Source organism: Rattus norvegicus, chromosome 18 (genome assembly GCF_021556685.1).
Source record: "Rattus norvegicus strain SHRSP/BbbUtx chromosome 18, alternate assembly SHRSP_T2T, whole genome shotgun sequence".
Taxonomy (NCBI): domain Eukaryota; kingdom Metazoa; phylum Chordata; class Mammalia; order Rodentia; family Muridae; genus Rattus; species Rattus norvegicus.
The window spans coordinates 78,383,061-78,405,080 of record NC_141551.1 but is presented as its reverse complement, the minus strand read 5'-3'; the positions used below and the strand labels follow the sequence as shown (position 1 = coordinate 78,405,080).

Sequence of the window (22,020 nt, the reverse complement as noted above, 5' to 3'; positions counted from 1 at the left end):
CTACAGTAATAGTCTGAGCAGACACAAGTTGCTTCCTCCTCCAAGGACATGGGAGCATGCTTTGGGGACACTGGGTCTTGCTTTTCACAGCTGTACTCTGAGCTGAGCTGAGCTGAGCTGAAATGAGGGTCATACTAAGATGTTTCAGTGTCTAGGGCTGGAGAGATATCTCCTTCTGTCTTCACAGGACAAGGGGCCAAACCAGGCAGTCATGGTTGTGTGTGCTCAGCCCAAAGTGCTGTAAGGTGCACAGGGGACAAGTCACACAGCGAGGCCCTTGGGTGCTAATGCAAAGCTGCACACCAGACTCGGGGACCTGGGCCTTGCGCAGGCCGAGGGTCAGTCAGCAGAGACAGTTCCGTGAACTCAGGCGCTCGCTCACATCAGCAGAATGCTGTACTTGGCAAGAACAGACGACGTCTCAGGGATGCTTGTTTGACTTCACGGCTTTATGAATAAGAGCTTCAACTTGCGTTAGCTATTAGAGTTTATTTTAACAATCTCTCTTTTTAAAAACTTTTTAATGACTTATCTATTTTTATTTCACATGCCTTTGTGTTGTGCCTGCATGTATATCTGCGTAAGGGCATCAGATCCCCCGGAACTGGTATTACAGACAACCGTGAGCTGCCATGTGGGTGCTGGGAACTGAACCCGGGTCTCAGAAAGAACAGCCAGGCCCGTAACTGTCAGCCATGTTTTCAGCCCTCAGAACCTGATGCCAAAACCACACTCACTGGTGAGCATGGGCCACAGACGCTGATTCACAACCCCCTGGACTGCACAGTCATCTGCTGTCGCACATGCGCTGCGAACGGTGCGGAGTGGCTGCCGTTTATGTTTACGCGTTTGTTAATCTGACTAATGGGATTATTTCTCCAGCTTAACTATTTTAAGCGAACACTTAGAATCATGAAGAATAAACTATTAATCATAGTCTTTAGATTCTGACAATAAATCCAAACAAGTAAAAACACTGTATTTCACATTACAGCAAAACTCTAAACGGGGTGTGTGTGTGTGTGTGTGTGTGTGTGTGTGTGTGTGTGTGTGTGTGTGTAGGGGGTAGGATTAGGACGTTAGTTTCAAAAGTACTTAAACGCCTTCTCTTGAAATGTTTTAGTACTTGTACACATCTGCAGTGTATGCATATGGACATGTGCACTATGGGGCACGTGTGTATGTATTTGCAGTGTGTGCATGTGGACATGTGCACTACGATGCATGTGTGTATGTATTTGCAGTGTGTGTGCATGTGGACATGTGTACTATGGGACATGTGTGTATGTATTTGCAGTGTCTGCATGTGGACATGTGCACTACGGTGCATGTGTGTATGTATTTGCAGTGTGTGCATGTGGACATGTGCACTATGGTGCATGTGTGGAGGTCAGAGGGCAATGAGCAGGAGACGGTTCGCTCCTTCCAGGCTTCAAGGCTTGCGTGGGTCCTCGGGCTTGCCAGCCAGCACCTCACCCACCTAGCCACCTCACCAGCTACTTCAACTTATAGTTGTTCAGCAATAAAATAATGATTAAAAACCGTTCCTCTGTAATAGCAGACAGGTTTTACCATGGGCCAATAACACCCACACTTTAACATAATTTTCAAAGAGTTTTTTCTAATGGCAAATGCTGAGGATTACAGGAACCTAAATGTGGACATGATGCAGCCTCTTTACACAAGTGAGAGTCAACTCTCCCTGGAAGTATGGTTGCAATGCTCTCCATGCCTGTGAACGCTCATCTTCAACAAAGACGCAAGAGTGTCCTGGGAAGGCCTGCCCTCCCTTCAGAGCCCTCCATGTGGGGCTCCTCAACTCAGTGCCAGGATCCAGCATGGCTCCTTCAGTGTGTTTCCGTCTTGCTTGCCACAATTCCTGAGAAACAGCAGCAGTTCAGAAGACAAACCACATGGTCACAGCTGCCTTCTGCAAATCCATGCCATAAACTAAGTTCCAAGGCTCAGCCTCTTTCTTACCTCCGGTGAGAGGTTATGGGCATCACAAAGGAGAGGTTGGTGACCTCTGACAGGCTTACACAGGACACGCTCAGGTAGAGACTACCCTCGGACACCCTAGGAAACTGGCCCCTCACTCCTCCAAGTTCATGTATGAGACAGTCTGAGAGGTGACAGTGGGCAGCCAATCACTGCAAAGTCTGAGAGCGACACTGCAGAGACCAGCCAGAGCCCGTGCTGGTTCAGTCTCATTGCTACACTGCAGCATCCTGTGGCTCTCCAAGTCTGTTATGGGAAACAGAGATGCTGGTATCCAAAATCAGTGTGCACCAGTCACGTTTCCAGCTGCTCCTGTCAAAGTACTAGACTAGGCAACTTAGGGAAGGAAGGGAATGGGCTCATGGTTCAAGTGTACGGTCTATAGTCACAGAGAAGCCTTGCTGTCAGGAGCTTTGGGCAGCTATCACATCATATCCTGTCAGGAAGCAAGGAGAAGGGAGGAGTGGCTGCACAAAGAGAGTTTGGCTCACTCTACACAGGCCAGGATACCAGCACTCGGCCTGGCGCCGCCCAGATTACTGCTGTCATCCCACTACACCCAACCTACTCTGGAAACGGTCTCAGATACCAAAAGCTGGTCTCCCAGATGACTGTAGATCCTGTAAGCTGACAATACTAGCCATGACACTTGTTCTGTGGCTCTCTGTACAAAACCTTGATGCAGTAACAGGCAGGAAGAACTACCCGGAAAACTACTGGGAAATGCCACGTTCACAAGACTGTACAAGCCAATGGTTCTCCTGGATTACAAACAAGTAGAAACTGGCCTCTCAAACGAAGCAAAATCAGCACACACAACCCCACCAGCACATCCCGGAAAGGCGAAGTGCAGACGGAGGCCTCGAGGCTGCTCCTTAGCACAAGACAGTACTGACAGCCTCTGGCGGGAATGGTCCTGTCCACAGACACAAGCAACATGCTGTGGTCTCTGTGTGCACTCTCACTGCTTGAGTGTTCTTCCATTACGAAGACAACTGTCCCTTGCTGAGGTATCTGGCAAATAAATGTGGGCCTTTGGTGGCCCTGGAGGCCGCCTGTAAGCAGGAGAGCGTAGGAGTCACTCTAGCTGTGATACCCCAAAAAAGCAGCCCTGTAGTCACATGACCTCCTGTCACCGCATCCAGCATACCTCTCAGTGGACCCTTCTGTAGCACGTGACCTTAGGTCTGTTAAGACAGCACCAACTGGATGCCAAGGCAGGCCCTGTGCTGGGCCACCTTGCTCTTCAGTACCCAGGAGAGATTCTATTCCCTTTACAACTCTATCAATGCCACAAAGGGACTGACTGCTCTATACGTTTGGACCACAGGTGTTACTGAAATAAGCTAAAATAATTCTCAAAAGTTCCTCAATGAGTCACCACAGGCCTAATCCTCCCTTTCATTAGAGGACATGGCACACCGTGGGGACAGGCACACAGACCTGAATCTGACTAGGGCTTGGGCAGTGGGGAAAGTCGTGCAGCTGAGGAGTTTCCCGAGTAGCTGATAACCCCACCCCATGGTGTGAAGGATGAAGACAATGGGAGGGGTGCAAGTCGCCTGCGCAGAAGGTCACAGATAGCACTATCGGCCTAGGGTAACAGAAAAGAAACACTTGTACTGTCCCCAGAGCCATCCTATGAACCAAGCATAGCACAAGGCTTTGCTACGGCCCCTGCACATCAAGTGTCCTAAGGCCATAGCCATGCTCTGGCAGGAGAGGGTTCGGGTGACTCCTTGATGCTCAAGAGCCTGTTTCTCAGGTCATACATCAGATCAACGTCTTTGAGAGGAATCTCCTACAAACGAATCCAAGAGTAGTGCTCTTAGAGGAGGCAGGACGGGATTTATTCACAGGCCAACTTAGACCCAGACGCCTGGAAAGTTACTAAATGCTTGTAATGTACTCGTCACTAATAGTCACTGTCAGCCCCCACCCCAGTCATCACGGCAGGTCTGCAGCAGCTGACAGCTAAGTGGACCCCTGCTTTCTGGTCACCCACCGTCAGCCCTGGTTGACATGGAATTAGTCCACGGCCACATGATACATGGGTGCTTTGGGGACCCTGTGCCCCAAGTGTTTGCAGACACCGCACTGACAACCAGACACGCAGCACAGGACATACTTGTTTAGGGGTATCCGTGGAGGCTGTGTGAACTTCAGAACCCCGTGGACTGTCACACTCAAACACCACTGTGGGAAGAAAGGCTCTGTTAGCAGAAGGCTGAGGAGGTCCCTGAGCATCAGTCCAGGGGGCCGCTAGGGGCGAAGGACTCTGCAGAAGCACACAGCACCCAGCCTGCTCCTGGAAACTGCAGTTGTCACAGCACTTACAGTGCAGAAGCACACAGCACCCAGCCTGCTCCTGGAAACTGCAGTTGTCACAGCACTTACAGTGCAGAAGCACACAGCACCCAGCCTGCTCCTGGAAACTGCAGTTGTCACAGCACTTACAGTGCAGAAGCACACAGCACCCAGCCTGCTCCTGGAAACTGCAGATGTCACAGCACTTACAGTGCAGAAGCACACAGCACCTAGCCTGCTCCTGGAAACTGCAGTTGTCACAGCACTTACAGTGCAGAAGCACACAGCACCCAGCCTGCTCCTGGAAACTGCAGATGTCACAGCACTTACAGTGCAGAAGCACACAGCACCCAGCCTGCTCCTGGAAACTGCAGTTGTCACAGCACTTACAGTGCAGAAGCACACAGCACACAGCCTGCTCCTGGAAACTGCAGATGTCACAGCACTTACAGTGCAGAAGCACACAGCACCCAGCCTGCTCCTGGAAACTGCAGTTGTCACAGCACTTACAGTGCAGAAGCACACAGCACCTAGCCTGCTCCTGGAAACTGCAGATGTCACAGCACTTACAGTGCAGAAGCACACAGCACCCAGCCTGCTCCTGGAAACTGCAGTTGTCACAGCACTTACAGTGAGACCCCTCAATCATGGATGCCCGGGCCACACATGCTACACCGTGAATGCAATCACTAACAGCACAATTCTCAGTGTGGGGGTAAAGGGACCTGTTTCTTCTCTGCTGGTCACTCAGCCTGTGTCACTGGGCATCAGGCTGACTCCTGTGGATGTGTGCACACTGCTAGACAGTGTACCCATCCTGCTACGCTCTGTCGTGACACACAGGTATCGCATGCAGTCTCAGGCTAGAGTTATACAGAGGCCTGGAGGTATTTCAGGACACCCCTGGTCAAAGAAGGCATCTCCACATACATATCCGTGGGCCAGCTCGACCCGTCAGGATGGGGGTCACCAGGGTGTGAGCTAGAAGAACGTCTGGTGCCACAAAGGATGGTGGCAGCTGCAACTCATCGTCACGTCCATCAGCACGGCCGTTGAGAGGAGCACACGCAACGGTCTCTCCTCACACTAAACCAAAAAGCCTTGCCAGGTACTGAACAGGAGAATGAGGGTCACTGAGAGGGAGGCAGATGACACAGTAGAGCTCCGGCGAAGCGGACACCTAAATGTGCCCACGGTGACAGCCATGACTACAGAAAGAGCTCTGTGCTGGTTAGTCACCTGGAAGAGAGATTCACGGACGAAATGCTTGGGTCAGGCAGGCCAGGGCATGTCTGTCGGTCAGGCAGTATCTTGATGGTTAATTTATACAGAGGACACGGTCCACTGTGGGCAGACCCAGCCATAGACAGTTGCTCTTGGGCCATCTAAGAAGAGCTAACTGAGCCTAAGCCTGTGACTCACTGAACCCGAGAGCCAGCCAGCGTCCCTGGGGTGTCTGCAGGCCAGCAAGGAGCGTCCCTGCATGTGTCTGCAGGCCAGCAAGGGGTGTCCCTGCACCGTGTCTGCAGCCCAGCAAGGAACATCCCTGCACTGTGTCTGCAGCCCAGCAAGGGGCATCCCTACACCGTGTCTGCAGCCCAGCAAGGGGTGTCCCTGCATGTGTCTGCAGGCCAGCAAGGGGTGTCCCTGCACCGTGTCTGCCCTGGAGTTCTTGCCCTGACTGACTACCCTCTCGGACCGTGACTGGAAGTATATGCCACATGAACCATCTCCGAGTTGTTTTGGTCATAGCATTTGTCACGACAACACCAAAATGAGACTAGAAAATACCCCCCGACCCCCACACACATACACACACTTGGCACTGGCCAGTCACATAGCACAAGCTGCGATACCTGTGTGTGCCCGAAGGTGGGCCCTGAGTTGGCTGGGCTGGTGGAAACTCTTGCCGCACTCCACACAGACAAAGTCTCCCTGGCGGGCCTGTGTCCGCGGTGTCCCTGTCAGTGATGTGGGACAACATGAAGAAGAAGGGAAGGGGAGGGAGAGAGGAGGACATCATTAGTCTGTCCGACATGTCAATGTGAGAAGCCACCACTGGCCCTGTGACAACTGTCAGCCTTGTCTTGGCTCAGCTGACAGGCCAGGTATACAAAACTGCAAGGATACATAAATTACAGTGACTTAAATGCCCCCAGAGACAAGACAGGGCCTGTTGTCACTGCTGGACTGTGTGTACCACCCAGATGTCACCTGGCTCTGTCAAGCAGTAGAGCAAACAAATGAGAATGACATCAGTGTCACAGAGACGGTCTTGAGATAGCAGGAAGTGACTAGGACCAGAGCCCACTGTGCCCACAACTGCACTCCCAACAGACAGAATCTGGGCGGCGCGAACAGCAGCCGCCCCACTGTGGCCTCCTATCTACCTGCCTCTAGCACAAAAGACACACAGTCCTGGGCTGACAGCAAACAGCAGGCGATAGTCCCCAACGTAGGCTGTCCATCCATCAGCAAGGCAGGACAGAGCAACAGACACCTTTCTGCCCTGGCCTGAATCCTGGGCTTCCCTCAGAGCCAGGGGCATCGTGCGGCTTCGCCAGGAAAGGGCTGCAGAGGACTTTGGCTTCCCCTGGCTCCCTCCCACTTCCTGTAATGCCTGCTGCAAGGAGCTCTGCTCCAGTGTGCACCCAGAAATGCGACGGGGTACGAGCAGGAAACCTGAGCTAGAAAGGTGTCTTTCTCTCTTTGTGGCCACAATTCTTTACATGTTTTCCTTTACCTGTCTGCTGACATGCTACCATGTGACAGGTAACGCTCCAAGGCAAACAGAAGGGACACCCCAGGACCGTCCTCTAGGTCCCAAGCTCAACAGGTAGGAGCCACATCCATTCCTTACTGTGCAGTGAGACCTGCAGACGACTTACTCGGGAACGCACAGAAACACTAATGAGAAGCCACTGACTGATCCTAACAGATCAACGCTCATGGTAGAAGGTGAGGATGACCCATGGGAAAGGTCACAGATCCTGAATGAGCTGCATGTCCTCTGTCCTTTTCTAACTCTTGATTGGAACAATAACTTTCTACATGTGACCCTACAAACACAGGAAAGAAAAGCAAAACTAAGGTCAGACTGCACCCAGAAAACTACGGAAAGCAATGGGCAGAGCAGCAAGGCCAACTGCAGAAGGGACGACGTGTGGGCCACACCCCACAAAGCCAGGCACTGGGGAAAATGGGGATCCCTTCAGCTCCCCTGGATCCAGCAGGCTGGTATCCCACGTCCCTTCAGCCAAGTAGCTGGTGCACAGGGAGCCTATGGGTCACCTTGTTCCTCTATAGGGCCTCTCAATCTGGAAAGTGATCTTGTCCCCTTCCTGTTCGACCAAGCTGGATGCCTAAGAACCTTCTGCTGGCATCCTTCTAGAATGTCCCTGGGTATATTTTATGGCATCAAAACACTTCACCCAACCACACACCAAGTGATGACACCGACAGTGCCATCAGCTGGCTTCCCACAGCCCACCTCAGTCACTATCCCTCTTCCCACTGCTGTCCACGCCCGACCCAAGCTCTGGTATGCACTCAGTGAGCTAGCACACACAGCCCCACACTAACACATACACACACACACACACAGACACACACACACACACACACACACACACACACGCAGCCTCACATTAACACACACACATAAGCACGCAGCCCCACACTCAGCCCCACATACATTAACACACACAGATTCACACTAACATACACATGCAGTCCCACACTAACATACATATACAGCTTCACACTAACACATACAACCCCATACACACTAGTGCACACAACCCCACACACACACACAGCCCCCCTACACTAACACACACACACACACTCACACTCACACACACACGTCCCACACCCCTACAGCACATTCACTTCACTAGTTTAAGAAAGGACGCTCGCTCATTACAGCCAACGGTACCACGCCCAGCTGCTGCACACGTCTGGGTTCTCTTCCATTGGAAAGGAAGTCTGCCTTGGGAGCAAAGAGCTGCAACATGCTTCCCTAGAACCACAGGCTGTAGGCGACAGCAGTGTCCATAGTGAGAAAATAGGCCTGGCCATGCAGAGGGACACATGCAGTCTCATCAACTTGTGACGTGTGATGTATAAGGAGGAACAAAGGCCAGAAGGTTACTACAAACAAGGAGACCCCTGTGGCCGTCTTACCCTTAGTATATGTGATTGTTTAAGTTCCAGTAGGAAGTCCTAACCTAGAATTCTCATCTCGCTGTCTGAAATCCATATTACCATGTAATACAAGCAGGTCGGAGTGGGGACACAGTGACCTCTTATTTCTCCTGAATTAACAAAGCACTTCTGTCACAGCCAGACTCTGGTCACTCTATAGCAAGGCAGTGGATGCAGTGGGGTTTGTTCTGACAAGCTGAGACGACACCCCTGAGGCAACAACAGTTGCTCTTCTGTGCTCTGCTAGAGACGTGCAGCTTCACAGCCCACCCTACGAAAGCAACATTCAGACCGTCCCAAGTCAGCAGCTACTGCCCAGACACACAGGGCAGCACGGGCCAGAGGGCTGGGTGGGGCTTTCAGAACAAGCTGCTTTCTACTGTGCAGCGCCTGCCTTCACGAGCGAAGGTTCTGGGAAAGCAAGCTGAAGCTGTTTACTCCCGAGATAGCCTTCCATTCAAACAAAGATGCTTCTGAGTAACTGAGAATTTTACAGCAGGTTGTGTACGGTATCCCTGCCTAGCTCACCCAGGTATACGTGGGCAGGTCAAGAGCCATGCACACTACTGAGGCCACCAGCAGTTCAATTACCATGTGGGTCAGCCACTAGAACATGGTGTGAACATCCAAAGTCAGCTGCAAGAGGCCGGGACAACACAGAAGGGCTGCCAAGGACTAGCCAGCCTCACGGGTGGCTTTCCCGCGGTGGGCTCCAAGAGGACGTTCTCCTGAAGAACAGAGAATGCTGCCCTCCCACAGCCTGCCACACTGCCACTTGACACAACAGAGACAATCTGCACACAACAGATCTCACAGCACAGGGCTGTAAGGGGCCTAAGAACCACTCACACAGCCAAAACTGAGAAAGGAAAAGGGAACTCTCCAGTCACAGGCACACCCCCAATCAAGTAAGAACCAGCAGGCTCCCCCACCTCCATAGACAGAGCCCTGCAACCCTGCGTCTCTCTAACAGTCCTCCCGATGCCCTGCATCTCTGGAGCTGGATTACAGACAGCTGCTTCACACAGTAACGAGGCCATCACTCTGTGACCAAGACACTACTCATGGAAGGGTTAGGACCACAGGAACAGGCAGAGAGTGGCATGATGTCAGGTCCTGCTTACAGCAGAGGCTGACCTCGGATTTTCGATCTTCCTGTCTCTCCTCTGATTTATCTTAACCGGCTGGCTCTATTCTTCCCCATGTTACACATGTCAAGTGAGAGCTGCCTTTCGTTTACATTCGAGAACAGGACCATGGTACAGGATTACTGTATCCAAGACATGTCCGCCTGGCAGGGGAAACCTACAGGGGAACGGTACCAGTACCAGCTGCCGAAGCTCCGAGCATCCAGGTCAAAGGCTCCAAACCTTAGGATCTCACGCCTCTCACCAGCATGTGACAGACCTACTAACGCCACCTCCTCCAGACTGCGTGTGAAAGGTTCGTGTGAGACGTAAATCAATGTGGTCTTTAGATTTGGGCCGCATTCTTAAAACACTATATACAGTAACTATCCCAAACACAGTTGGGCCCAAGCACACAGGAGACTTGACGAGCACTGCTGTTAGCCGTGAAGAGTACAGAGGAGGAGGGATGGGAACACCGTTAAGTAGTGCTTAAGGGACAGAGGACAGCTCAGCCCTCCACTCTTTATGCACACATCCATATCCTGCCTGCAGGGTATTGCTTGTGCGCCTTTTGTGTTACTTATACACAAATGAAAGACGTGCTGTGGACAAGCACAGGGTGTGTGCGCGCCAATGTTTGTAAGGTGACATGTGTGGTCAGGCCTGTCTGCTCGGTCAGTTACAGAACAGAGCAAACAGGTGGGTCTCTAATTTACCACACACAAGAAGGGGAACAGGCAGAGACTGCTGACTGCTGACCCAGACACACAGTATCCAGAGAGGGAGATGTGTTGAGATCTAGGGTTAGTTCAAGAAGAGGCAGCGACTTGCTGGTGTCTGCCCTGAAGGCTCGGGCAATATGGAAGGCATACATGCCCTTCAGAGCAGCCAGGGAGGAGGGAGCCCACTCTTCTTACCTCTGTGCTCAGGCCCAGGGCTGCTGACACCCCAGCCCTGGTAGAGTGTGGCGAAGTCCTTTGGAATGTACTTAAAGATACTGAGGATGTCCAGGCGCTTCTCCTGGCCCTCGGCTGCCGCCGGCTCCTGCTGGATGGAGTGTAAGGTGGGAGGCGCGCCGGGCGGAGCCTGCAAGGCTGCGTCCCCTCGGGGCCCTGCTGCACACGTGGCTAGCGTTCGCAGCTCCTGGGCCGGCTTCACAGGGGCTTCTCGGGGAGGTAGAGGAGAGCCTCCTTCACCTTTCGAGGGAGGCTGACCCTGAGGCTGAGGACTGAATTTGGCTTTCAGAGAGTCTGGGGCACTGTGCTTATTCGGAGGGGTAAAGCCAGTCCCCACTGCCGGGACCCCGAGTTTCTCCACTGGCTTGCTGTTGGCTGAGGGCTGGGCACCAACACGGGTTATAACTGAGGGTGTAGGGGTGGCACTTCTGCTGAGGCCCCCACTGCCTGGGGAAGGTGCCAGCCTGGAGCTAGCCTCCTGTTTGGGCTTGGGCAGGGGTCCCTGCACTGCAGCACTAGGTGGATCCTGGCCATGGCCGGCTCTGGTCTGCCGATACCCATCGGGGCCAGGGGCCCACGAAGCGCAGGGGCCCCCAGAAGGGCTCTCCTTGTTCTTAGGTATGCTAGCGGCTTTTGTGGTCACCCCAAGGGGAGAAGAGCTGCCCTTTGATCCTGGTACCCCACCTGGCACCTGGGTGCGGGTAAAACGAGCAAGGAGCAGGGGCTGGCAGTCCTTGCCCCCGAGAGCAGGCGGGGGCCCTGTGCGCCCACTGCGGGCGAGGAAAGCCAGGTTGCTGCAGATGCTCTTGTGGCCACTGGGCTGAGTCCAAGGAGGGGCTATAGAGCCGCAGCTGATCCTGTGCCAGATGCGCTTGTGCATCCACAGGACCTCGGGGTAGTAGGTCTTGTGGTTACAGTAAGGACACGGGTGAATGACTAGGGCGGTCTGCAGGGAGCTGGCTTCCTTACTGCTGGGGTCTTCCCGGCTCGACTTCATGCTCAAGTCCAACGGGACCAGGTCAGGGGCAGATGCCCGCTTCCCTACCCCACAGTGCTCCTTGTGCAAATCGGACAGCTTTTCTTTCGAATGCCCAGCTTGGCTGTCCAAGGTGTGCTGCAGGCTGGCTATTTCCATGCTCGAGGGGAAGTCTACCCGCTCGGGCGTGCTGGCTTCCTGCCTGGGGTGAAATGCTGGCATCTTTAAGTCAAGGGAATGTCTATGCTGCTCGGGACCCTTGGTGGTCTCTCTGCTGCTGTTTTCAAGTATGGACACAGACGGCGTGGCGATCCCCACCGTGGGCTCGCTGATGTCTTCCTCTGGCAGGTTATTTCCAAGTTTGTGACTCGGGTCTCCGTTGGAGAGCAGGATGGGTGCCACCTCTCCAGAAGAGCAGCAGTGTCCTGGTTGGCCTCCTGCAAGATGCAAAATGTAAAAGGGATGTTAACCACGTCTCAGGAGGAGGTGAGGCCGAAGGGCGGAGTGGCTAGACAATCCCTCCAGGGCTTGCCTGCTTCACGTCAGGGCCAGGCCCTGCATCTGCCTCAAGGATGTCCTGGGGTTGGGTTTACTCTCAACAGATCTGTCAGAAATGAACCACACACAGAGAGGTAATACTCTACCAGACAAGCTGTCGGTTTTCAATCAATGACCCAAAGTCAGGGAAAGGAGCCATACTGTCTTGTTACTTGTAGCTACCCAGTGCTATTGATTAAAGAGCAGGTGACCAGTTACACTTAGAAACTGAGGGCTAACGAGAAGGCTCACTAGGTAAAGGCACTTGCCCCTTGCTGCCAAGTCAGACGATAGGAGTCTGGCCCCTAGATCCACACAGTAAGCAAGGAGAACTCCAGGCCCTCGTGGTTTAGAGAGAGGATACAGATTCCCATAAGTATCTCTGATCTCCTGCTGTACGAGTGCAGTTCCACACGTATACCCAAGCAACTAATAATCTCAAAAAAAATGAGGGAAGGAGTCTAACTGTAACCACGTGGCCCTGTGCATTCTCTAGCGCTCTCCGAAGGAAGGCACTGTGTGAGTTATGGTCACCATAGAGAATTTGTGGTGAAGTCAGCAGGGAGCCCCCATGACCCTGACCACACAGGGCAGGGAAGAAACAGTTTCCAGAACCCCAGTGCCGACTCAGAAACTGCAACTACAAAGCAACTTCAGTTTAACCTGGTACCTCCTCATCGAGAAGGCCAATTTTCAATTCTAAAGTCTTGATAGTAAGTTCCCTTCAAAGGTCTGTGTACATGCACACACATGCACACACGTGCACACAGGCTGTTTACTCTCTATATCTCTGCGGTGTCACCCATGGTCACCAGACAGGTGAGCAATGCTGGGTTTGTCCCTCAGCTTGGGCTCCTATGGCTCAGAACACTGGCACTGAGGGTAGCCTGCAGGTTGGGCCACACGGGGCTCTGCTCCCACCATGGTGAAGGACTAGACTCTACTGTCATTACTACAGGTGAGCAGGCCATGGCTTACCAATGTCTTCTTTAAATGTGCACTGTGTCCTAGGTTTGTTCAGATCTGTGTCTGAATCTCCAAGGCACCCTGCAACTGCCCAAGTCCTTACCAGAGAACACAGGCTCTTTACCACCAAGGAGACCACAGTGGTCTTCAGCTCACAGCCCTAGCCCTTAGAGCACACGGAGATGTCAGATGTCATTTGTGAGATGGCCAGTAGTTTCCCAAGAGTGCAGACTTGAATAGCAAGGGAGATGTAGGTACATACTTGGTTCTTTTAAAATGATCTCTGTGTGCTTTTAGAGATCTGACTTGGCAATTTTATCAGAAAAACTGTCTCAAAGGCAGGGCAAGAAAGCAGCTATCACAGAAGGTAGTGATCCCAAAAGAGAAGGAGCAGAGGGCACAGCACGCTCCTGTCCCAGGAAATGGGGGCCGGCGGTCAGTCTCATAACAACTGTGCCGGAGCATGGAGGGTAGCAGAGCTACGCGTAGGTAAGGTGGGGGCAGGGGGCACAGTCTCACTCTGGCACTGCCTGTTGTGAGCCCATGCTAGAGTGGCTCACGCTGCAGACATGGTGTGGCCATAATCAAAAACGTACATGCCATTAGACTTTGGGAGGAAGGGAGGGAGGGAGGGAGGGAGGGAGGGAGGGAGGGAGGGAGGGAGGGAGGGAGGGAGGGAGGACGGATGAAGAAGTTGGACCAGGCATCTTAGAGGTCATGGTAAAGACTTATACTACATTGGAGGAAGATGGATACCCAGAAACCACAGCTCTCCATAGGAACCCCAGACCCATGGCTCCAGGCTTTGGAAACAGGGCCATGAAAAGGTCCTTAAATCATGACGCCCTGCCCTGCGCAGAGGCCTTCTGTATGCCACATAAAAGCTTTCTCCTCTAGGGTGGCCTCCATCCAGCCTTTTACCACAACAGACATGGAAACCAGAACGGTACTGATTTCAGTTCTCTCCCTTCCCGGGGAAAACCTAGAACCTGACTATTTAGTATTTCCCAGTCTGAGGCATCTACTGTAAATGACGTTTTCTTTGTGTAACCAAACACTTCTGCATAGTTTATTGTTCAATGTCAAGGGTTTGGCTCCACCCACAGGACGACAAAGGAGAAACCTCTGTGTGGGGGGCGGTCTGTCACACCCCAGATTATCAGCTCAGACACAGGAGCAGAGAGCGGGTCCACTGAGGAGCTCATGATGCATGAGACATAAAGGGTTTGAAAACCGTGGGCTCCCAAGCAGGGAGCCCATAGCCACCTCAGTGCCACTTCTGTGCCACCAGGTCAGGGACACATCTGTGCCTCTTGAGTATTCTCCATGACAACAGAACACACAAAGGCCCCTAAGCGGCTACATTTGTGTACTGAGTCTTTGACGCATATGTGGACCTGGCTTACCAAAGACTCCCAACAGCCAAGAATTGGGCTTGAATTGCTCCAGTGTTGAGGAACAGTGCCTGACAGACATCAGCACAGACAGAAACACATTCAGCAACTGATCTTGCTGACAGAGCGAATCGTCCCATGCACATTAGCGGAGTTCTTCCTGAGGGGCAGTTTTTAAGTAGTCTACTCTGGATAAAGGCTCGTGAGAGAGCTCTAAGCTGAAAATTCAAGAGATAAGAAGAGGCCTGGACACGCAGGTGCTCCAGTCTTGGGGTCAAGGACAATGTGGTGACTCAATAAGGCCAGCTAAGATGTCTGTGGAACCTCACAAAAGGAGGAAAGAGTGGCACAGCGCACACCAAACACAACAGGCTCCCCACATGACCCACCCAAGCAGCGCCTCACCCGTCCATGACCACAGCAAGGAACAAAGGCAAATCCTCCACTGGCTGCCCACGCACGGCACAAGGCTGGAAACTGACAGGGTAAAACTACAGAAGGAAAAACAGAAATACCGAGAGGAGAGAGGGAGGCTAACGTGTGTGCCATGTGAATGACCCTAGACTCCAAGGACAACACTGGATACCTGCCCCGAGGTCCAGAGCAAATGAAAGGCATTTGGGCCACAATCCTGGAGGACACAATCCCAAACATCATGACCTCAACCACTGACACCCACAAGTCAGACTATCTATCATATAAAACTCCAGCTAAAAATTCTGAAACTTCAAAATTCTAAAACTTTTAATTCTGGGTTACAGTTACAAACTGTTGAGGGCCAATGAGATGGGTCATTGCTGGGTCAAGGTGCTCCAAGTAAAGCATCACACACACAAGCACACACAAGCACACAGAAAGAGAAAGAGAAAGAGAGGGGGGGAGACTTAATAATTCTAAAAGTAGGTAAATTTGCCTAAAAGACATTTATTTCTTCTTGAAGGAGGATTTTTTTAGTTTGAGACGTATAAAGACATGAGAGAACACTTCAAAGACCATCTTTACAGCAGTCCAAGTCCTGAGAATACATGTATACTCGTAAGTGTAAACACCATGGTACTCAACCCACGAGTGCAGTGCATGACTCCCACAATAGTCACCATTGCATTGGAAATTGTCCTGCCACATCTAGGAGAAAGGTAGGGGGGGTTTTTGCGGGGGGGGGGGGTTGAGATTGGGTTTTCTCTATGAGGCCCTGGATGTCCTGAAACTCGCTCTGTAGACCAGGCTAGCTAGCCTTTAGACTTTCTGTTGTTTTGGTGGGACTTTTTGGTTTTGGATGGTTTGCCCTTTGGTTTGGTTTGGTCTGGTTTGGCCTCTGTTTTTACTCTCAACCCCTCCTGTGTTCACACCTAGACACTTGGTGCAGTCACAGGTTTCAAGAGCAGGCACATGACTCTGGCCCTGCTTAGCCACTACAATTACCTGTGTCTCTCCTTTACAAGTTCTGATAAGAACAGACCTTTAGACTTCCTTCTCCCATCAAGAAGTACGTGTCCCACCTCACATGACAAGGCCGTCTCTCAAGTTACCAAAACAGCCGATCCCTCTCCAGAACTTGGATCCTGTGCCTCAAAGAACTATGTCCTAAGCAGGCGGTAGTTTCAGAATCCTAGTATTGAAGAGAGCCATTCTTAAGGACTGTCTCAGGATTTTGGTCTGGAGACTTTAGACATTGGGGAGTGTGGTGGTTTTAAAGAGAGTACTCCTTGAGAGAGGCACGGCTTTCAGAAAGCATTAGAAAGGCCAGGCCTGTTAAACGCACAGGCTTCCTACTTCACAGGAAGAAAATAACTGGAGCCTGGCCACCTGGATGGCAGGGGTGGATGTTGTCTGCCAGCATGGTGACCTTTTGCTATTCTGTGAGCGGCCTTCCTGACTCCCCCAACATCCTGAGCAGTGTTTAGCCCCTGTCCCAGGCGTGGTCTCTCCGTGAACCCATCCCTGTGAGAGGGGCCCTGTGCACTTTGTATCCTCCACCAGCCGACTCTGCTGTATGCTTATCACAGATCCTCCTTAGGCTCTGAGCACTGTGGGTGTCCCCAGTACAGCACATTCTTACTGTGAAGGTGGCAGGCGCTCTGCTCCTTGCACGGAGTCCCTCTCTATCTCCCCAAGCTCTCCTGTTGTCACACGACCCTGCCAAAGTTTTACTGTGCTTAAAACGTCTGAGACAAAAAACAAACCTTCGACATCAGGCTCCAGAAGTTCTGACCCAGCACCTGTTCCAGGGGTGCTGACCCAAGCTTCATCCTTCACCTCAAGAATTATCCCAACAGCCATGACACTTGCAAGGTCACCCCAAAGTCCCCATAGGCTCCCATGTCTGAGTACTTAGCTAATAGAGCCATTTGGGAAAGATTAGGAGGTGTGGCCTTGCTAGAAGAGATATGTCCATTTGGAGGAGTGTCCCTGGGAGCAGGTTTGATGTTTCCTCTGTCCCTTCTGGTGGTTCCAGCTGTGGCTCTCAGCTGTCCCTGTCGCCATGCCTGGGGCTTGCTGCCACACTTCCTAACTGTGCTGGTGATGCAAGTCTAAAGTCCAAAATAAATTCTTCCTGCTCTGCAGCTGCACTGGTCAGGGCAGTTTATGGCAGTAACAGAAAAGTAGCTGGTACACGGACAATGGCACCCCGGAATGTGTCTTTGGGGAGTGAGTTCAGCCATCAGCCAGGAAGGACGGTACACTCCTCTGTGGAGGACAGACAGGGGTGTAGGCAAGTGAGCAGAAGCACACACAACAGGCCTGGGCTCTGGAAACAAGTCCTGTGAGGAGAGCCTGGGAGCTGAAGGAGCACTGACCAGGGAATGCGGGGCAGGAGGCCAGAGCTCCTGCACACAGCACAGTAAGGCCATCTGCAACACAAAGGCACTGAGTGTGAGTCACAGGCAGACAGCCTTCTGGGCCACTGACTGCAGTTGGATTGCTTTCTCTTTAAAAAGCAAACACACACACACAAGGTGGGGAGATAGCAGTCAGTGAAGCTCCTGACAATCAGGAGGTTCAGAGTTTTGACTTTTCTGAAAGCATAAAAGAAGCCAGGCATTGTGACACTTTTGTAATCCAGGGTACAACTAGGGGACAGGAGGATCCCTGGGCTGCACTGGCCAATCACTCTCACCTAAACTGTGAGCACAGGTCCCAGATGAGACACACCCAGAGTATCATGTGATCATGCATGAAAATACAGAACACACATATACACACATCCAAATACTAACAATAAACAAAAGGTAAGGCTGACCCTCCTGTGTGAGTGTAGTCTCAGTCATGACTGGGGAGCTCTGTGCCAAGGTGACAAAATAACGGAGCCAAGGAAGGGACACTCAGGGGGCCTGTCTGGGGCTCCAGCACCTCACTGGGTTGGCACTGCTGGGTCTCGAAGACTGAAGGACCCCCAGTCCTTGGCCTTTCCATCAGGAGACTGCGGCTCTTGGACTATTAGAGCCTTTGAGCTGTTCTAAGAAATCCATATATACAGGGGTAGGGCTGTAAACACACATATTCGCGCACACACACACACACACACACACACACGCACACGCGCACACACATGCACATGTGTGTGTCACACATGTGTGCTCATTCTATCAGTTCTGCTCTTTAGAAAACCCTAAATAATACAAGTATGGAGGGTCCCCGCAGCCACCCTGAGAATGGAAGCCGACGACTTCCATGAGCTCCCGAAGGCCGGCCCCAGCTCTCTATGCAGAGTGTCTTAGTTAGGGTCATGAGCTCCCGAAGGCAGGCCCCAGCTCTCTATGCATTGTGTCTTAGTTAGGGTCATGAGCTCCCGAAGGCCGGCCCCAGCTCTCTATGCAGAGTGTCTTAGTTAGGGTCATGAGCTCCCGAAGGCCGGCCCCAGCTCTCTATGCAGAGTGTCTTAGTTAGGGTCATGAGCTCCCGAAGGCCAGCCCCAGCTTTCTATGCAGAGTGTCTTAGTTAGGGTCATGAGCTCCCGAAGGCCGGCCCCAGCTCTCTATGCAGAGTGTCTTAGTTAGGGTCATGAGCTCCCGAAGGCCGGCCCTAGCTCTCTATGCAGAGTGTCTTAGTTAGGGTCATGAGCTCCCGAAGGCCAGCCCCAGCTCTCTATGCAGAGTGTCTTAGTTAGGGTCATGAGCTCCCGAAGGCCAGCCCCAGCTCTCTATGCAGAGTGTCTTAGTTAGGGTCATGAGCTCCCGAAGGCCGACCCCAGCTCTCCCACGCAGTCTTAGTTAGGGTCACTCTTGCTGTGATGAAACACCTTGACCAAAAGCAACCTGGGGAGGAGAGGGTTCAGCCCACACGTCCACATCACACTTGTGCATCATCGAAAGCTGCTAGGACAGGCACTCACACAGGGCAGGAACCTGGAGGCAGGAGCTGAGGCAGAGGCCGTGGAGGGAGCTGCTTATCGGCTTGCTCAGCCTGCCTTCTTATAGAACTCAGGAGACCAACCCAGGGGTGGCACCACCCACAATGGGCTGGGTCCTCCCCCATCAAACACTAGTTTAGAAAATGCCAAACAGGCTTCTACAGCCCCGTCTTACCCAGGCATTTTCTCAACTGAGATTATGTCCTCTCAGATGACTCTAACTTTGGTAAATGTGACATAAAACTAGCTGGCTCACAAATTAAAAGCCAGCTTCCTGAGTTCTGACCAGTCCTAAGTCAGAATATCTGCTTCAGAGCCCATGGAAGCTCTCACCTCTGGAGCTGTACACACAGTAAGAACTGTAGCCTCCGTGTGTGTGTGTGTGTGTGTGTGTGTGTGTGTGTGTGTGTGTGTACATCCGTACATCCGTCCCACTTTTCCAGTTATGTCTGAATGTACTCTATATCAAAATGATAACCAATTAACATGAACCACCTGTGAAAGTTGACGGAATTGTCTCAGGACCTTTGAGAGTCGGGCTTGTGGTGTAAAAAAGGAAACAGGCTTCTGAACAGACACATTTACCAAGTCAGACAAGGAAAGTTTAAAGCTTAAAGCATGAGAAAACGTTTTCAAAGACAACAGACACCCTGAGGGTTAGCGAAGGCTCTTTCCTGTCTTCTGCTGCTGAAGAGCATGCTGTCAGACATAAAGCACAATCACGTCCTACCAGCCTAGAACCCCGAGTCCTCCTGACAAGGAACCTCGTGCAGCTCGGTTCTAAACTGGACCCACACTCAAGTGAACAGATTTTGAGTCCTTTTCCCTGCCCTACCCCATGTCTGCTGGGCCTCCCTGGGTCTCCTAACCCTCATGGCAAGCTCCACCTGTATCTGAGGATGTGAAACGAGGAAGAAATTGTGGAGAGCATTCCCTGACTGAGGAGCAGCACCCTCAGCTATAAGTGCTGTTGGTTCCAGACGCCTTTCAATCCTTAAGTGGAGGGAGCCCAGCAAGAGAACGCTCCAGTAGCTGCTGGAGGAGGTAGAGTGTCAGTAAGGGTGAGCAGAAAGCCCGCTGAGGCTTAGCACGAAAGCCTGGCCCGCCGCACTGCACAGGAAAGAGCGAGCACTACAGAACACACCGTAAACACAGGATCCTGCGCCTGCACACACTGTGTTAGGAGGACGGGGAAGAGGAGGTTAAGGACTCAAAGGAGAGGTGTTGCTGTACCTACTCGCCAAAACGGGCAACATACCCACAGCCCAGCAGGAAAGTGGCTTAAGGGCTTCCTGTGGCAATGTCTACTTCTCCAACACAAAAATCCAAAGTCTCTATGCTGTATTTAAAAAAAAAAAAACAAAAAAACTATAATGATCTTTCTTTTAAAAATAAAAAGATCCAGATTATGTAGTAACAGAACCTTAAGGCTTATAAAATACAGCGCGTTGTCTGACTGACAGACAAAGGCCACTTCCTCACTCGGCCGTCTGTGTTCTGGAAATAAAAGGCAGACAGTGCCTCTCAACAGCTGCCCCGTGGGATCCTGGCCAGTGCAGTGCGTTGGTTTGGCCACGAGGTGGCGCCTGTGCCCAATTTATGAAATGCTCCCTAGTTCTGTGCGCCTCTTAGACAACCACAGGACAGACTACTTCTGAGCAGGTAGGTATTCCTTAGCAGAAAACATACCAAGTGCTTATGTTACAAGGTCGCCAAACACAATGATTTCTTCTGAAAGAGTTCGGTAGATCTAGTCCACTATGTGGACTTTATCCAAAGGTCTTAAAATATCTTAGTTTTTGTTTCAGTATTCGTCAAAATTACCAAACACTAAAACACAGGGGGACTGCAGTAACATTTGAAATACCTGAAAAAATTAATCTAAGAAAGATAATATATCCACTTGTGTAAGACTTCGACTTCAGACTAGCATTCAACTTCAAAAGTGTCAAGTGTTTTTTTTGTTTGTTTGGGGACTGAACCCAGGGCCTTGCGCTTCCTAGGCAAGGGCTCTACCACTGAGCTAAATCCCCAATCCCAGTGTCAAGTGTTTTTAATGAGCCCAATTTGATGGGCTGACAACCCGTTTTAAACATCCTGTTAACTCAGTAACGAACACAATTCCTTAGGATGGGAGAGCACGGGATGCCACAGTCAGTCAGAACTGGCACCTTCAGTCAGGAGTAAGAGCTCCTCTCGGTATAATCTCGAAGATCCAAATCCCAACACTGGACAAAGGGTTCACCTCACCCTTGCCTCCCTGTCTAACCTAGGAAACCTGTAAGCCCCGACAAACCAGGAGTGGTCCCTGGGGACAGAAGAGAGAAGTCCATCGTGAACACAAAGAATGAACTGGGGTGTGTGTGTGTGTGTGTGTGTGTGTGTGTGTGTGTGTGTGTGTGTTTACAAACATATATACATAAATACATATAAACATTCACCCATCATCATCTTTCTGTCTTATCGGTCCATCCATCCACCCACCCATCCATCCGTCATCCATCCATAGATCCTTACACCTGAACAGAACATCACCAACAGAGACCGGCTTCAGGACACCAAGGTCAGGATGACCATCAGTGTGATTCTCCACTCCACTTCCTCTGCTCAGATGAGCTTTGGTCATAGAAACCAGTTTTTTTATAGATCAGAAAGACTAGACTAGATGTCTCTGGTGATCAATTTTCACTATCATATACAATTACATAGAATTTCATTATCAAAATTAAATCTATTTTCAAAGCTAATAAAATTCTACATTTTAACCTTACCATCAAAACAATGTGTGGGTGTGGGTTGACTGAAAGCCTGAGTGAGAAGCTGTGTTTGCCCCCCAGCACCTATGTAAGCTATGGTGTGAGGGGAAGAAGGTGAGAGACAGGTCAGCCAGCCCAGCCGAAGGGAACGAGCTTCAGGTCCACTGAGACTGTTTCACTTGTGTGTGTGTGCGAATCAAAGGGTTAATCCTGCTTCAACTCTATCAACTTTCCTTCCACGGAAGGAGTGGTTCTTTCCTACGTTGGTAGCTGAGATAACTGGCAATGGGACCAGGGCACTCAGGGCCCCATGTTGGTCAGGAAACCACAACTGTGATTTCCCTGTGGGTCTCAGGAGAGAAAAGAAGCGGTTTCATCTGAACGTCTAAGCAAGGCTGCCCAGGCACTGGACCTCACGGAACCCAAGCCAAGGCTAAGCACCA

General features: G+C 51.5%; 1 protein-coding gene across 6 annotated transcripts in view; it reads right to left on the bottom strand.

Moving 5' to 3' along the window:
- Positions 1-22,020, bottom strand: part of Zfp516 (zinc finger protein 516) — an 88,213-nt gene that overhangs the window by 5,368 nt on the left and 60,825 nt on the right. For 2 of the 6 annotated variants that reach the window (XM_087592267.1, NM_001191695.2), the window contains 3 exon segments: positions 10,559-12,010; positions 6,162-6,266; positions 4,127-4,194 (listed from right to left, as the gene is read on the bottom strand). In XM_087592267.1, coding sequence (XP_087448393.1) covers positions 4,127-4,194; positions 6,162-6,266; positions 10,559-12,010 — 1,625 coding nt within the window. 6 annotated transcript variants of the gene reach the window in all.